Genomic DNA, 18,042 nt, shown 5'->3' on the forward strand with positions numbered 1-18,042 from the left:
ACATCACATTTTGAAGTGTACTAAAGAGACTGGCACTCCTTCCACCCAGTTCCCAGGAATGCAGGAATCTACATATCAGTCTGGGGTGGATTCCTCAACCTCCTTTAGTCAGCCCTGGGTCTCCCAAAATGGAACCCAGAGATTTTCATGTATTATACCATTCGCAGTCACACACTCAGCTCATGCATACAAAACAGCCACTGCACAGCACTACATACTAACTTGATGAAGGTGATAAAGGCTGGAGCTTAGTTAAGCACACAGCAGCTGAACTTTACATGAGTGAGCCTGTAGGCCCCACTCCAGTGACACAAGAAAAAAGGCCTCTTCACTTCTACTGATCACTACATGGTATGCTGCCGCCGCCATGCTCATGACACTGAAATCCTGGCACTAGAAGTAGCCTTTCGCAACTAGGAGAATAGGGCTTAGGGAGTCCCTTCCAGTTCTACAAGACCACAATCGGTGAAGCACGTTAGGTTATGGCACCCAGGTATGATCCATGCTTGCCCATGGCAACACAAATCCGCAGTAGGGATCCAGACATATTTGCAGCAGGAGCACTCAGGATAGGGATGCATGTCTATCACCCCATTCGAACTTTTGCATCCTAACGGGCACCTCTTATAGAAAGCAATGGCAGAAAACGTTCGAGTTCTGGTAGACTCCAACCTTTCCCTAAAACCACAAATATTCATGGTAGTATTTAAATGTATTTTTCTTCTAAAAATACTTTGGAAAATACTACCTATTCTCTCATTAGAAGGAGGTAAAGCCACTATAACTACAGTTATTTCAAGACTAGATTGTGCCAATGCCCTCTACCAAGGTTTACCTATTAAGAAAGATCTCCATTGGCTTCAGATCATACAGAATGAAGCAGCAAACCTGATTTTTCTAAGTCCAAAGACATACTTGTGTCACCAAGACTACAATTTACATTGACGCCCACTGACTCTGTGAATTCACTTTAAAACCTGATGCCTTACATGTAAGAGCATAAATAATGCTGCCCTCACCTCCTTTTTAACGGGATAAAAAAATATATACAGTCACAAAATTTGAGATCAGCTCATTCTAATCTCTTAATCATGCCTAGATAACGAAAGAGCAGAGTCGGAACTCACAGCTTTGTGGTGAAGGCCACGACAGCCTGCAATTCACTTAAGATTACATACACCATACACCAGAATTACTGTCTTTTTTAAATAGAAATATTAAAATGTGTCTTTTCAAACTAGCGTTTTCACTCTAACCAGCTTTCCAATAATATGTTTTACCTGGAACGGATTAGTGTCAACAAACCTACAGTGAACATGCTCTCAATAAATAAATTTAATGTAACGCGCATGAGTTAGTATGGTGAAGGTAAACCCTGTGCAGCATAACAAATTGAATTAGGATAATTCATGCACTTTTTGATACTTCTGTGGGGGTGGGGAACACCATTGCCATGACCCAAACATTGTCCGGAGTTGCTTCCCATTTTTATCTAACCAATAATCCTTATATTTATTTAAATGTTCGTTCAAAAACTTAATTTGGGTCTTTACGACCATAAAAGTACAAAATAGACAGTACAGACAATTCATTGAAATATAAAAATAATAAAATAAAATGACATCCAGTCCTATGGTTCAACACTGCCACATATCCAAATCCATTTGGCTCAGTAAAGTGCATGTTCAAAGTGTGTACTATACAGGAGGCAATAAGTGAGGAAACAAGCACTATGTAAGAAGTTTCAATGGAAGAGATACAGGTGCATGACTTTTAACCATATCAACTAGAGATTAAAGTTTGTGAAAAGTAAAGGGTGTAATAGGCCAAATACAATCACAACAGTTCTTGATCCATTCTAAGAATATCCCAGTCCCTTTGCAAAAAGCCTCAAATTATGGTCCCATCATTCTAACAGGTAGTGATCAATATACTGCTGTTATGTTTGGGTAAACATTCAACAGGTTTATCCTTTTGCTGGCCTTGACACTGTGAAAAGCACAAATTAAACATTCAGAGATGTAACCGCTCCAAAATAATTTTTCATATCATCAGCTTTGCAGTAAAAATGACAACTATCATAGCAATTCCTACCGGCACATATTATCCAACCAAAATGGGGTCTGGTGTTTCAATTTGCAGGGGCGTGGAAACTGTGCATGTAATATAAATTTAACCATGGCTTGCTTTTCTAAACAATGTAGGAGAATGGTCACAATCATTGGAGTTTTGAATTTAAAAACATTCTACTCACTAGGGACACAATGGAAAGGGGCGACCACTCGGTCCCCCCGAACGTATGGTTGGGTGCCCCGATCCCCCCGGGAAACCATTTTGGGCGGGGGGCGTTGCTCGCCTGGTATGCCCGAAGTGGCGTAGCCTGGGCGCGCCTTTTCCAGCCCAAGAGGGGTTGTCCTAGACACATACGCGGAAGACCACGCCCAGTAGGCGTACCGGAGGAGGGTACACGCCCTCCCGCAGAAGAATAAATAGAGCGGGAATCCGAAGAAGCGTCCTCTTGTTCCTGTGCTCTGAAGGCTGCACCCACTCGTTGCTCGTGAGCCCTCGACGGAACAAGCGACAATTTTGAGAACTTGTAATCTTGTTGTTTCTCTTTCAGTTATTTGGAGTACGAAGGATCCAGGACCTCGTTGATCGACAAAGAGCAGAATACTCGAAACCATGGCTGGCAAAAAAGCAGGAAAAGGCTCCGAGATGGAGAAGATATTGCGCCTGTTGTCGAACCGAATGGCTGGCATGGACCGAAAGCTCGGAAAAGTTGATTCGATCGGTCGAGGTTTGGCTGAGGTTAGGAAACAGTTGGCCGCCCTGAACAACTCAGGTCGTCCTAAGAAGGTAATAGGCCCGGCCTTGCCGGGAGTCGTCCCCGAGGGTAGGGGGAAGCAGGTCAAGAGGAGGGCGGTTTCTGGGGAGGCCCCGGTTCCTGAGGTACACCCAGTCGCCCCCGTCACACCGGCGGACATCCCGGTACCAAACCCAGATATAGGTTTGCCGATCCCGGTTGTAATTACTCCAGCTAATGATGAGGAGATGCCTGCCGAATTGGCCATCCAGTTAGCGGCGGTGTTGCCATGGCTCAAGAAGAAAGCAGGGGGGGGCAGTGGCCGCGGGGGACCCGGCCGAGGAGGCCAGACTAATAATCGAGCAATTGCGGCAGTCGAGAGTGGCCGCAACGGCGAATGTTCCTCTTGTTCCCCCACAGGTGGCGCCGGGAGGACCTGCGGTTGGCCAGGAAAAGGCAGCAGAAACAACGGCCGAACCTGGTAAGCTCACATTGCCAATGGCGGGGGAGGGTTCATTACCCTCGAGGCGGGAAAGGGTGGCACAGCACATCCCTATGGCCACAAAAGAACTAATATGGGGGGAGAAGTATGTTAACATGTTTTCATTATTGACTGACCATCGCGAGATGGAATATGCAAAATCCCAGAAAGATTTATGGCATCCCAGTGTATGGCCCGCCAAGATGGCGGAATTCAGGGTTGATGAGACGGTAACGAACTGGGTTAAGGCCTTTTCCATATTTATTGCAGTCATGGGGGAACGAAAATCTGAACTGATGACCGAGTTGACTTGCTATCAGAATAGGATTATGGATTTTTATTCCATGTATGAGGGGGATGAATGGAAAGGTTATGATATGAAATTCCGGAAAGCGAAAGAGTTTGATGCTACTTTGACTTGGGATTGCCTTGACTCTGTGTCATTGCACAAGCAGCTCTTGCCAGGGGCGGCAGGTACGTCCTTGCCGAGCGGGAGCGGGTCGGGGTTCGTCCGCCAAAAGCCTGCGGTGCCCTTTCGAGCGGGCGCCGGTGGGGACCATCAGCCCAAGACCGGCGGGAATGGCGGCAAGCGTGGGGTTTGTTGGGGCTTCAATAGAGGCAACTGTAACAGACTCCAGGGAACATGTAGGTTCAGGCATGCGTGTGCGGGCTGTGGGAACTCCTCACACCCGGAGAGTAGCTGTAGATCTAAAAACAGCGGGACGGGAGGAAAAGGGGGGTCTAAGCAAGAGTGAGGTAAGACTTTGTAACCGATTGCCTACACCTGTTGATATCATGGCTCTGACTCCTTGGTTGAACAAATACCCTGATCATGTATCCGCTGGGGTGTTGAGGAAGGGATTCTTACATGGCTTCCACATCCCGGCGGGGGATTTTCGGGGGGACTCCTTTTGTAAAAACCAGTTATCTGTCCAACACAACCCAAGCGTTGCAGCAAAGAAAATTGAAAAAGAAGTCAGCTTGGGGCGGGTGGCGGGGCCTTTTCATCGCCCGCCGGTGGCGGATTTCATATGTTCCCAGTTAGGGGTTGTCCCGAAGAAAGACCCTGGGGAGTTTAGACTTATTCATAACTTGTCCGCCCCAAGGGGTTCTTCGGTGAACGAAGCCATTGACCCGGAAGTTTGTTCAGTGCGGTACGCATCGTTCGATGATGCCGTGGCCATGTTAAATCGCCTGGGCCCCGGGGCGCTGATGGCGAAATCAGATATCGAATCGGTGTTCCGGTTGCTCCCGGTACACCCACAGGATCAGCGCTTGCTAGGTTTTGCATTTCAAGGGAGTTATTACATGGATAAATGCATGCCGATGGGTTGCTCCATTTCTTGTGCTTATTTTGAAATGTTCAGCTGTTTTTTACAGTGGGTATTCACTGAGGCCACGGGCCATAAGCATGTGATGCACTATTTAGGTGACTTCCTGTTTTTGGGTGCAGCCGGCGATACGAGTTGTGCGCAGGCGCTACGGGACTTCTGCATCCTCATGCGGGTGTTCGGAGTCCCACTGGCACCAGGTAAGACGGTCGGACCATCTACTTCACTGGAGTTTCTGGGAATTGAGCTCGATTCGGTGGAAGGATGTTTCCGTTTACCGATGGAAAAGGTGGCCAAATTTAGGGCTTCCCTGATACAATGCCTAGGCAAGGAGAAAGTGACCCTGCACCAGTTACAGCAAACAGTAGGTCAGCTTAAGTTTGCCTTGAGGGTGATGCCAATGGCCCGCCCCTTCTCACGCTCTATTGCACAAGCTATGGTGGGTCTCAAGGAGGGGCACCACCGTACGAGACTGTCGGCAGAGGTTCGCCAGGATATGCGCATTTGGTTGGCATTTCTGGCAGACTTCAACGGTCGAGTTGTGTGGAACAAACCACCAGCGTCTTCAGACGAACTTGGTCTGTGGACTGACTTAGCTGGGAGCGTGGGATTTGGCGCCATCTTTGGTAACCGATGGTCGGCGCAAGTATGGCCGACGTGGTGGCACTCCAGCGGTCTGACAGGTAACATTGGGTTCTTGGAGTTATTCCCCATTTGGGTTGCTCTGATGGCATGGCCAGACGACTTCAGGGACCGCTCAGTGGTGTTTTGGTCTGATAATATGACTGTGGTCGAGTGCATTAACCAGCAGGGAGCCCGCTGCAAGTGGATCTTGAGATTGTTGAAAGAAATTGTACTACTTTACATGAGATTGAATGTACAGTTCAGGGCGAAACATGTGCCAGGCATACTGAATCATGCAGCTGATGCACTCTCTCGTTCACATATGCAGGCGTTCAGGGGCTATCTACCTACAGCGGACCTAGTGGCGGCACCGTTCCCCGAAGCGCTATGGCTATTCGGTGCCCCGGATTACAAGACCTCGTGGCAGCAAGCTTAGCCCCCAGGACAAGGAAGGCATACGAAGGAGCGTTTAGTTCCTACTGCACATTTTTGGGTCCAACAGGGAGACAGAGCTGGGGTCAGGAGGAAGCCTTCCTGGGGTTCCTGGTAGCGCTGCACAGAGAAGGCCGATCAGTGGCAACGGCCAGTAGGCATAGGGCGGCCATTTCATTCATGGCGCAGGTGCTTGGCATAAAAGACCCGATGGGTTCCTTTTTGGTTAAGAAAGCCCTTCGCGGCTGGCAGCGCCTCGAGGGTCGCAAGCAAGATGTGAGGCGCCCGATTGGCTTAGACAGGTTGTCTCTACTCGTAGCAAAACTGGACGAGACGTGCTCCTCCCATTTCGAAGCAGTTCTGTTCCGGGCAGCTTTTGCATTGGCATTCCATGGGGCTATGCGGATGAGCGAACTTGTCGCAAGGAACAAGAAAGATGTTGAGGGGGGCTTGTGCAGGGATCACGTCCAAATTAGGGGTGATTCAATGGTGATCTCGATAGCCAGGTCCAAAACTGACCAGGGAGCTATGGGAAATAGTGTTATCGTGCAGCGCGCGCGAGGGTCCCCCACGTGCCAGATAAAGTGTATAGAGGAATACTTGGCACTAAGGACGGCTACATGGGGGGGGGGGTTTGCTTAGGCACAAAGATGGCACCCCACTGACGAGATTTCAGTTTCAGGGGGTGCTAGCACTGTCAATCGCTGCCGCGGGCATGGACCCGTGCGATTTTGGGACCCACTCCTTTAGGATAGGGGCTGCTACTGAGGCTACAGCCAGGGGTCAGAGTGCGGAGGAAGTAAAACAGTTGGGACGTTGGTCCTCGAATTGCTTCAAAAGGTATGTGCGATTGCACATGTTGTAAAGATCAATTGACATGCACTCACGCTTCTTGTCTTTTGTTTGAATTACAGTTCCGCGAGCCTGTCACGCGGGGCGGAATTTGCAGTCGACCCAGCACCAGGAGACCAGCGGTCAAGGATCGCCGACTGGGGAGAGAGTGGTATGGGTCGTGGGCCACTCATATGTGAGGCGCGCCGGGGACGTATTCAAGGCAGGTGACACTGGGTAGACGAGTGTTATTGGAACACATTTTGTCGGCTGTTAGCTGGTTGGCTAAGAGTCCCGGGGTGCACGATTGCCTGGTCCCACATGATTCCAAGGAAGGTATGGCAGGGGGGCCTTTCGGTGTCAGCACTGAACCATTCAGTGAAAAGGTTTAACAATAAAATTGGTAAATTGTTCCGCTCTTCGCAGTTGCATAGCATTCCTCACAGGTGTATTCGGGGTGATCACATGTATCTGAATGATGGGGTTCACTTGTCCAGGGAGGGGAATGACTTACTCATAGGAGACTTCATAGCATGGCTAAGGGGTTTGAGGAAGCATGACCTTTAGGAGGAGTAGGGGGGGCCGGATAGTCGGTCAAATATCCGGCCAGTGGCGGTAAGGTCATGATCGGTGAGCAGTAATTTCAAGGTCCCTAGAGGGGGGCGCCACCCAGAATGGATGGGAGCGCCCGGGGGGAGGCGGCCATTGGCCCCTTCCACGGGGAGGCGGCACCCACTAAGGATGGGTCGCCTAGGGGGAGACGGCCATAGGCCCCTCCCAGGGGGGAGGCGGCTAGATGCCCCTCCTACTAATTTCCCGGGGGCCGGATATCCGCGACGGCGGATAGAGAGTGTGGGGATTGGGGGGGGTGGGAGTCCACGCTGTCCTTCCTACAGATACCTCACACGGGAACTCGGACGACCTTTAAGATGGCGTCGAGTGGAAAGGGGGCCCCCACCACAACAAGGGAAATTACAGTTGGCAATGAGGGTAGAGTCCTCTGCGCATGCGCCACTCACACCGCGAGGGCGAGATTTTGGTAGTAGGGATCTGACACCGGTTAAGACCTTGCAGTTGGCCCTTAATGCTAGGATGTACAATTTTAATTTAGAATGTATGCATTTTCAGGATGCTAGACTCGGCTAGGAAACCTTTGTATTAGAGATCTGTTAAGGTTAGCCAAAGAACATGTCTTCATCGAAATGTAATAAATGTAAAATTGTACATAATCATGAAACTTTTATTTAATGTTTTAAATTTTGTTTCATATTTTAATAAATACGGCCGGGAGGGTAACTCCCTCCCGCCTTCCAAAAGTTCAAACCTGTGTCCGACTTCTCCCATCCTTGGGGATTGGTGTTGGCAGGGGGGTGGCGGGCATCCCGGCCATATGTGTAAGTGTGCTCCAAATTCAGATTGTTCTTATTCAGGATTATTTTTTTATTTATTTTTTTGCAGAGTTTTATATGGCGCGAACTAGACCCAACCCGAATCAGATATCAGAGCGTTTTACATAGGACTCTTTACGTTACAGGAGGACACACATTCATTTTTGTTAGGCAGGGGGAGGTTAAGTGATTTGACCAGAATGACAGGATGCATTGTCAATTCATTTCAGCTTCATGATAGTGAGCTGGTGCCATTCCTCAAAAGCAGGGACCATATTGCCTTCCTTTCCCATATGGAGATTAGCATATGTAGTGCACTACAAGAGCTATGGTCGCTTCACACATTTGAGGTTGATAGGTTCTATCAGAAACTAAATAACTGAGGAATAGAGGAACACAATCATTACCACTAACTTGGCAGACGGACAGAAATAGGAGGCTGGGTGATCTAAAATATGTTGGTGCTTCAAGGCCATCTGGAAACTGGAATACAGCGTAATCCCTTCATGAGTAACAAATACAAAATGCAAGAGAATTCCTATGCAATTCCTAGTAAAAGCCTGTCACCAATTTCCTTATTAGAGTCAACTTGTGATGACGCTCACCACCTGTAATAAGAACATGACGTAGCTGCTCAGCTGTCATAAGTTATTTCAGTTCAGGTATGACGTGAAAGTGCCTGTCACAGAGCCAACAGCCAAGATGAAAGTCATGTCACAGAGCATATTAACCTTTTTCTATAATTTATGCCTGCCTTACTGAAGTACAAGTACGCAGACTGAATCTTTTTGCCTTGTTTACATTGCTTTCTTGTTGTTTTGTCTTGTATGTTGAGGGTCACGGCTGTGCCCACTTGACATCTTCTCTGAAAATACCTCATCTTTGCATCTAATACTAAATAAACCCTGTCCGGACGGGCAGAAGACATATTACTTATCAAGTATATGATTATGTTGTACTGTATACCAATTGTACATAGGGACCACTGTTCTTTATAATATGTAATGCCCAAGGTCCCTACACTATACCTTAAGGGTTCCCTTGTTTTTTTGAAACACAGAGCATATTAACAGCTGAAGTTTAAACAAAAAAAAGCCAAAAATGTTTTTTCATTGCTCGGACTTGGTTTTCTAAAATGAACAGTGATCAGTAGAAAGGAGATATAGCTACAGGTGTATATTTCTCCACGCTATATATAGTACAGGAAAGAAAGCGTCTCTGCATGTTTCTAAACCCGAGCTGCAGCATTTTCCATCTGAACTACATTAAAATGATTCTAATATTTTTTGCTACAAATACTAACTGCTTTTTTGTGTGTTTAATTTTGTACTACAGATTCTGCTTTTATTGTTCATGTCTGCAAACATACTATCGTTTCCATAGGAAGGAGCAAGACACCAAGGACTGAAACAGTTTGTGGAAAGGGTGATAGTGTGCCCATGTATTACAAAGAATAAAATAGTCTCAGCTGTATGTTAAAAAGATATTGCAAGTTACCTTGGAGTTTCATCTCCTTATAAAAGAAGAAAATGACAAAGCTAACTACATCTTTGCTAGAATACGTGGCTCACTTAGACGAAGGGCGCAAAAAGGTGGGTACATTATTGGCAATCTGCTGGCGCACAAGCATACAGCTATATTGCAGAGAATACAGACAAACATAGCGGGGGATGCAAGCAACTGATGTTTGGGAAGCTAGGAGATTTCCATACTGACTACCAAGCAAAGAACACAGAAAATCCTACTGACCCTAAAGCTAGATCCACCTATCTGAATTTAGAGGCCCTCTCTGTGATACCCAAATCAGAGATAGATTTAGAAATCTCCACAACTAATGCAGAGGTAATGGCAGTAATAAAAAGCCAGAACCTAGGCAAAGCAAGTGGATCCCACGATTTTACCTCTGCATTTTATAAGCAATGCACTCTACAGATGCTTCCAATCTTGGCTAATGTCTTTAACAGGTTTGGGAACAAGCAAGGAATCATTGGTTCAATGTCGGAAGCCACACTTTCTTGCACACTGAAAGTGGTAAAAAATCTTGTCTGTTATAAATTTTATCATCAAATCTCCATGTCAAATGTAAATGTTACAACTGTTGCCAAAATTCTAGCAAACCCAATTGGATAGGGTGAAGACACTTCTAACCTAGGCAGACAAGATGGCGCTTATCCTCTGTACGTTGCCCAGTGACACCACAGAGAGCCCTGCACCCAACAGATATTTCAGGGCGGTTAAGCAAAAAGGCGATCCTTTATCCCTGAATGTGGGAAAAGCTTTTCAGAGAGTTAACTGGTTTAGGACGCGGGATGCTTAGGCAAGATTTAGATTTACGGAATGGGATGGGTGGACACCTTCTATGATGCCCTCTAGACAAGGACTCTAACCCATAAAAGATTCTCCAAAAGTATAAACATCCAGTGAGGTATCCAGCAGGGGTGTCCTCCTGCTCACTTGTGGTCATGAATCTAGAGCCGCACTTGTAAATAAAATAAAACAATGAACACCCACAGAACATAGAAAACACATACTTCCACACTATTTAAACTGTCTGCATTCCCTAATGACATACTGATGTTTCTCCTTGAGCCCAAACAATATAAAGTTCTAACAGGCCTTCAAATCAATCTAAACAAATCAGAAGGCCTAGTCATGGTAGGTCCCTTACTAAAAACCTCCAATTCACGAATCCCTTTAGATGGTCACTGGGTGGTATTCACTATTTGGGTACATACCAGATCCCAGAACCTCCACCTTTGTGTGAAGGAAAACTGTAAGATAGTTCTATAGGAAACCAAGACCACCCTAATTTCCTGGCACAACCATATGTGAATGCAGGGGAGTAGAATAGCAGCACTAAAATGACGTTACTGCTGAACATCCTGTACATGTTTCAAGCTTACCTCTCCCACTCATGACTGAATATATAGTATGTCTCAAGAACTAACGCATTTGTCAAGGGAGACCTAATTGGAGTTCTAAAGCATGTAAGAAACATCCCGAGAAGAAAGGACTGGGTGAACAGCATATACTTCTCTATTATCAAGCCACCCAACTGTGATACATGTTAGATTGGCTCAGACTCAAAAATGATAAGTTGTGGTGCTTCACTAACGACCCAACAAATGGTAGAAGTACTGTGGGTGCCTAAACACCAATGCAGCCGAAATCTGCATAAATCCCCAGTCACTCGCACCATTTTACTGGGTAGTATGGTTAAGCATATGGGACTTACTGCATTCCATTCACCCCCAACACCCTGGTGAGGAAACCTGGGCTTTGGGCCTTAGTTTAGGGTTGCCTATTTCCAAATTTGGAGAAGTGAGAGCTTTGTGACCTTTATGATAGAAGCACTCTTAGAATGTTTAAAGAATATAAGATTGACTACAATATGCCTGAATCTGACCCTTATCGATAACTCCAACACAGGCACTAGGCTCTACGTCCAATGATTAAAGCAAGCACTATAAGACCCTCTGCTGTTTTTGAAAAATTATTTGAGACTCTCAGAACCACCACTTAGTGTCCAAGAACTGTGTGATTCCTATTAAAAGGCAACCTATGCCAAATACGCACATCGAAGCCAGTGTAAAAGATACCTCAATGTTACTTTAGATCATTAGCAATAGGAGGAAGTATACACATGTGAACAAGTTTAAACAACATGCACAAGAGAGCTACTGTACAAGTTCCTGTATAGGTGGCACTATTACCCCAGAGTGTTACATCGACAAGAGCAAGCCTGAGGCATGCTGGAGATATTGTGATGAACTGGTGCGCTCCTACACATACCATGGGCTTGCCTGAAACACATGCAGTATTGCGGGGGGGGCGTTAAGGGCGTCTCCCAAACAGCATGCAGGGACTTAGATAAATGCCCAGAGATGATCATTCTTGGGGACACTGCAGGGGTGGGGAATTCATATCACCTGACATGTTGTTTCTGTCAAGGGCAAGCAGAATTAATATTTTGTTCAACAGAGAACTAGATATTAGATCAAAGTAAACAAGAACAAAGCTGAAGCACTTTCAATCTCACAGACCATCAAGAACACTGAAACAATTTACATTAACATGGGAAAATGTGCATACGTTTCTGACTGGCTTAAAGCACATAAGTGGGCACTAGGCTGCAATTGGCTGAGGCAGTCAAGAACATGCCCCATGTAAAACATGAAACCATATCTTGATTTTGGGTAAAACAGCCCAGTGGAATAGGCTCAGTGCAGACTGGATGTTGGAGGGTGGGTTGCTGAAAGCAACGTGTGTTTCCCCACCACCAACCCGCACACTTTACCCCAGAAACACTGAGAAGCTACATGAGGGTGAAAGGCCGCTGTGACAGGGATTTGTTGGTTTACTTAGTGTATGGGGTGGGGGGGAGGAGCTGAATCAGGAAGGGGTACTGCTCAATGCAGCGTTAGAAGTGCATTAACTTTATTTTCAAAGATGCTAAAAAGGAGAAAAGCAAAACGCGATTACATAGTACAGCAAGCCCCCATAAGCAAAGGGGCAACCATCAGCCAGCAAAGTAATGGTCCAAACACCTTAAAACAGCCAGACCATCCCACATTAGCTGGATCGAATTACTGGTCAGTCAACTACTGACAATAAAGTACTATAGTTGACCCTTCCCCTCTTTCTCATATCTTCATCCACATATCTGCAGGGAAGCACACCCTTGTGACAGTACTTTGTGCAACGCTGATGTCATCCCCTGATCCAGGCAGCAACCCACTCAGTTTGGGAAGTTAGTTTGCTGGAGGGGACACCTAGTGAACGTAATTACTGCTCGAAGTATGTATAGTGTGTATCCACAGGCATGCAAGTCTCTGAAATGCGTGCAAGCATGTTTATGTGAAGAAAGTATCTCTTTGCTTGGGGTGACTAAAAAGGTATGTGTTGTCTGTCTATGGGAGGTCTGTGTGTGCATGGTGTAGGTTGTGTCTTTGTAGAGCGTTTGTGTGTGTCTGTGCAGGGTGTATGTTTGCAATGGGTGTGTGCCTGCATAGGGGTTGTGTGTCTGCAGGAGTGTTTGTCTCTGCCCAGCTGGTGGGTATATGTCTTTCAATAGGGAGTGTATGGGTCTATCTTGATAGGGTGCATGTAGATCTGTGCAGGCGGGGAGGGGGTTATTTGCCTCTAGAGGTGTGGGCCTGCAAAAGTATGTGTGATGTCTGTGCAGAAGGTGATGTGTCAGTCCATGCAGAGGTGTGTGCATCTGTGCAATTGGGTTGCGTGACAGTGCAGTGGAATGAGTTATCTGTCCCAGGGCTGGGGGTCATTGCTGTTGGCTTGTGTGTATGTGAAGTCAGTCAGTAAGGCAAGAAGAAAGGTAAAGAACCAATTAGGTTGGAAGAAGGCCTGGCATCTTGTGATAGATAGCACCTCTCAAACCACACAGAAATCCTGATTTTTTCCCTTGCGCTGCAGCACTGAGCTACTCCACCTTAATATTGAATCCAGAATAACATGTTATCAGAATATTGTGTACGAAATATCGGGGACCAAACTTACATAACCGGCCATCGCACATACCTAAAGAGGCTAACCGCATTGGGCCCGATAGATAGAGATGGATATCTTCTCTACAGTGTATGTAACACGTTGGAATAACCTACGGTGGAATGGGTCCTGGCCTAAATAGAACTGTTGACTTTGAATATAAAGGAGGAGAGTTTGGGATGTGGTTTAAAGTTGGGAGGGGGAGGGGGTCTTTTCAGGGTTTTGTTAAGCAGGCATGTTCAACTTATGTTGTGTGATAACAAATACCAATAAAAATTATTAAAACATACAAGACTATGAATCACAAGATTTCTTATTTAAGAGAAAGACCGGGATAGGCTAAAAAAGCGCCAGATATTGTTCATTCTAAACCTGGTGGATGACTGCCTGTGGTTTTTAAGTGCAACCTTTGTTGTCTCCCAAAGCTCATGTTTTCCAAGAAAAAAATACACTAATACATATATGTTCATGCAGGAGCTTTAGGTCAGCCTTCGTTATCCACTAGTCTCTTCAACTGTTATTTAACAATTACCCATCAATTAACAATAAGGACTGGTTAAGTCAATAGATCTGGTCTTGTCTAGCCTGCATTATTTTCTAAATTCAATTCTGCAAGCATACGCAATAGGAATTAAAAGTTTAATGTAATAAGAAAATACAAAATAATTCCCTTCTAAATGTGAAATATATAAGCCTGCAAAGAAAAAGTAGAACATGACCACTCGCAAAAAGATTTTTTTTTAATTATTAAACGAAAGCACAAATTAAAACAGGGCTGGATATTTAGTTTTTCGCGCTCCCCAAAAAAAAAATCTGTTCTAACTAGACTTAAGCAACACAGACCAGAACTGGCTACAATGTTGACTGTTTGGAATGAATAAAAAAACTGGGCTTAAACTTCTGCATGAGGGGGCAAAGTAGTAAGCCCTGCACGAGTTTCTGGCACATTACTGCTGTATATACCACTTCTACAAACCTTTGTATACCTTTACCACTGAATTAACAAGGCAATTTATAATTGATGTACACAAGTCTCTAAAGACTAGTTGACAAAGCACTTCCTATAACTATACTTTAAATAAAGATTCAAACATGCAAACAAAAATTCTATGAACAAATCATGTTAAAATGTATATATGGGACAACGTAAACCATGCAGTACAGTATATGGATATTGCAATTCATTGATGAGTTCCATGACTGTAGAAGAACGAGGCCTGAAGCAGAGTTACTTCATAAGGTTATGGAACTCCGAGGTGACATCATGTGTGGCAGGGGGAACTTTATTACTTATAATGCCTGGTCCCGGCATCACCCTTCCCACAAACCACTTAAATCCTTGGAAGGTAGCTCTTCCATATGAAAGATTAAGCATGTTTGCAAGCATGAAGATTAAAAACAATTTCTAGTACAAAATTAAACACACCAAAAGAGATATTAGATATTTGTTGCAAAACGATATTAGAATCAGTTTCTTAGAAGTCCGTTTTTTTAAACAAAAAAGGCACAGTAGCTTGGAATGTGTAGAAACATGCAAACAATGTTTTAACTTATCTATAATTACCCAAGGAGTGCAAAACAAACATGTTGTCATAAATATCTTCCGTTTGCAACTGTACAGCTATAAAAACATAGCAGAAGAAAAAAAACATGTTTCGTTTTCTTAAACTGCTGCTTTAATTATGCTCTGTGCCTTGACCAACCTTTCAACTTGGCTGCTGGCTCTGGCAGAAAGCAATGTGACGTCAGAACTCAACTATATTAAGTTAATACAGTTGAGCAGCTACATCATTTCTTTATAACACACGGCTAAGTGTGTCACAAGTTGCACATTCTGTATGAAATTATAAATGGGTAACAGTGAATTATGGGGATGTTTTTCACCTCAAGTTTCAGAGTGCCATCAAATTGACAACAAATGCGAAGCTCGAGATGTCTATGATGTCACTCAGAACTCTGAAGTGAAAAACATCCCCGTAATTCACTTCTTAACTATCCATAATTTGATGTTAGGTATGGCCTTGAAATCATCTGCCCCTGCATTCAACTGTTTGGCATTGGGGTAATGGGGAAAGCCATATAAAATATAGCCTTTTCTAACAGTCCCAAATGTGAGAAAATAGCCAACCTGCCACCCTTAACCAACTTCCCCACATCCTGCAGCTCAGCTTTCTGTCAAAGCAGGCAAGCCACGCTGTGCTGGCACGCCCTCAGAGAGTCCTGGAAGGCCTTTAAGATGTAGCAACATTGTGCACCAAGTGTTGTTATTGACTGTTGCAACGTCTTAGCAATGAGTTCCCAGATTTAGAATCTGGTATAGATAATAGAAGCTTCATATGAAAGTCATGCGCCAAAGTATGGCAGTAGAATGAGGAAACACCATTTAAATGTCAAAAACCTAGGGTACATATTCTAAACAATGGATGGATGTAGGATCCATTAGGGGCATGTTGAGAATACAAACCACACGTAGGGCAACGTTAGAAATTATACTGCGTACACTGCAAGAATGCGGTCCATGTTACAGATACATTACAATGAGGAAGGCCATATTATGTATATAACTGTGACGTACTGACGAATACTTTGTACATTATAATAGTCCATGACACGCTCCAAAAACATTCAGAATCAGTTTACATGAAATAAGAACTTCTGAGAACGTGCCATGGTTTGAGGTCAGGGGTTCGGTACATCCAAGGGATTACCGGTCTACGTTTACTATTATGGGAACTTTTGAAAGTCGGAGAAAACATTAAAAGAAGCCCTCGGCAGACTAGGCTTATTCAGATGTTTCGGCGCTGGAAGGACAGGAGACTCACCCAGACACAGAGGCTGTCAGAGACCAGGTAGTAGACGAGTTGCATGGCCAGGCTTCCGTCACCTCCTGGTTCGGGCTCTGCCTGGGGGTCCTCCACCGCCTCCTCGCTCTCCTCCCCATGGCTCGGCGGATCGGTCACCCCCCGGTAGGCGCTGAAGAAGCTGACGCCGAGCAGCAGGGCGCTCAGCAAGGTGTAGGTGCGGAGGCTAGGCCAAGGGAAGCGCTCCAGGAAGAGAAAAGGCATCTCCGGGGACAAGGACCGGTGGCGCGACCCCGAGCGGGCCGTCTGCGGCCTCTCGACAGATTAGGAGACTACAGTGAGACACCCGAAATACCTGGGGGTGTGATGGACAGCTGACAGGTCAAAAGGAGGGCAGCAACTGCCACGCTGGGCTCAGCCCCCCGATGACAGCCTCGGGACTACAAACACCTGACAGACCGGAAGTTCAAGCGGACATCCATGGTAGGCCAGGCCTCCCTCCGTAACTGTGTAGTGACGTGTAACGTCATCACGCGCGGTGTCTGCTCGTTTCAGAAGGAGGAGGGGCGAAGGGAGGAGTCAGTGAAATGGGAAACTAGAGGAGTAATAAACTAAGAAGGACCGTGGGAACAATTATAAAGGATTATAAAAACAGAAAACTAATATAGCGATAAAAGGCGTACGAAACGAACGAGTAAATATAAAACCACAAAAACAAGTTGATAAAAACAAGAAACGCATTTAAAATAACTACTGCGTTTGTATCGTGAAAGGTTTCAATAGTGTCGCTAATCACATAGCTCATAGCGTAGCCATCAAAGGATGCACATCTTCCAAACACGCAGGAACGGTGGAGCAAGGCCAGCAGGCGGCGCAGGGCACCTCTCTACCTTAACACAAAGCTATTTCTTTAAATTGACACCCGTCCTCCTCTTGCTTTAAAATGTGGATGAAATCTGGATTTTTATAGGTTAAACTAGGGTGGCTGGGTATTTTGTTTGTGGAGCTCCCAAAACAAAGGAATCTGTTTTAACTAGACTTAAGCCTCACAGACCAGAACTAGCTACAATGTTGATTGTTTGGAATGAATTAACAAGCATTTACAATGCAATGGTTTTGCCTTTGTTAAAGTTAGAGCTATTGGCATTGCTCTTGACATTATTTTTATTTGTTTTTTTTTAACATAAATAAATGGCATTGTCATTTACAATAGCAAATTCAACCACTCATCTAAACACCCAGCCACTGATCCACCCGCTCATCTATCTACGCATGCACTTGCCAATCTCTTCATTCACCCACCCAGCTGCCCACTTGTCCATTCTGGTACCCACTCATCTATCAAAGCAGGCGCCCGCCGACCTCATCATACATCCGCTCCCTCGTCCCTCCCTCCAGCTGCCCACCTACTCATCCATCCACTCATCCTTCCACCTATTCATCCATCCGCTCACACATCCATCCGCCCACTCATCAATCTGCTCATCCTTCCACCCGCTCATCCATCCTCTCACTCATCCGCCTGCTCATCCTTCCACCTACTCATACACCCACTCATCCTTCCACCTACTCATCCACCCACTCATCCTTCCACCTACTCATCCATCCATCCACCCACTCATCCATCCGCCCACTCATCCATCCGCCCACTCATCCATCCGCCCACTCACCCATCCGCCCACTCATCCATCCACCCACTCATCCTTCCACCCACTCATCCTTCCACCCACTCATCCTTCCACCCACTCATCCTTCCACCCACTCATCCTTCCACCCACTCATCCTTTCACCCACTCATCCATCCGTTCATCCTTCCACCTACTCATCCTTCCACCCACTCATCCAT

General features: G+C 45.6%; 1 protein-coding gene across 2 annotated transcripts in view; it reads right to left on the reverse strand.

Moving 5' to 3' along the window:
• AMFR (autocrine motility factor receptor) overlaps positions 1 to 16,754 on the reverse strand; it is a 400,143-nt gene extending 383,389 nt beyond the window's left edge. Inside the window, exon 1 of one of the 2 annotated variants that reach the window (XM_086947689.1) lies at positions 16,218 to 16,754. In XM_086947689.1, coding sequence (XP_086803815.1) covers positions 16,218 to 16,460 — 243 coding nt within the window. In that variant the 5' untranslated portion in view covers positions 16,461 to 16,754. The remainder of the gene's footprint in view (positions 1 to 16,217) is intronic. The other variant, XM_086947688.1, reaches the window with a different exon arrangement.
• Positions 16,755 to 18,042: the final 1,288 nt, after the last annotated feature.

The sequence above is a fragment of the Lissotriton vulgaris genome, chromosome 12 (genome assembly GCF_964263255.1).
Source record: "Lissotriton vulgaris chromosome 12, aLisVul1.2, whole genome shotgun sequence".
Classification (NCBI taxonomy): Eukaryota; Metazoa; Chordata; class Amphibia; order Caudata; family Salamandridae; genus Lissotriton; species Lissotriton vulgaris.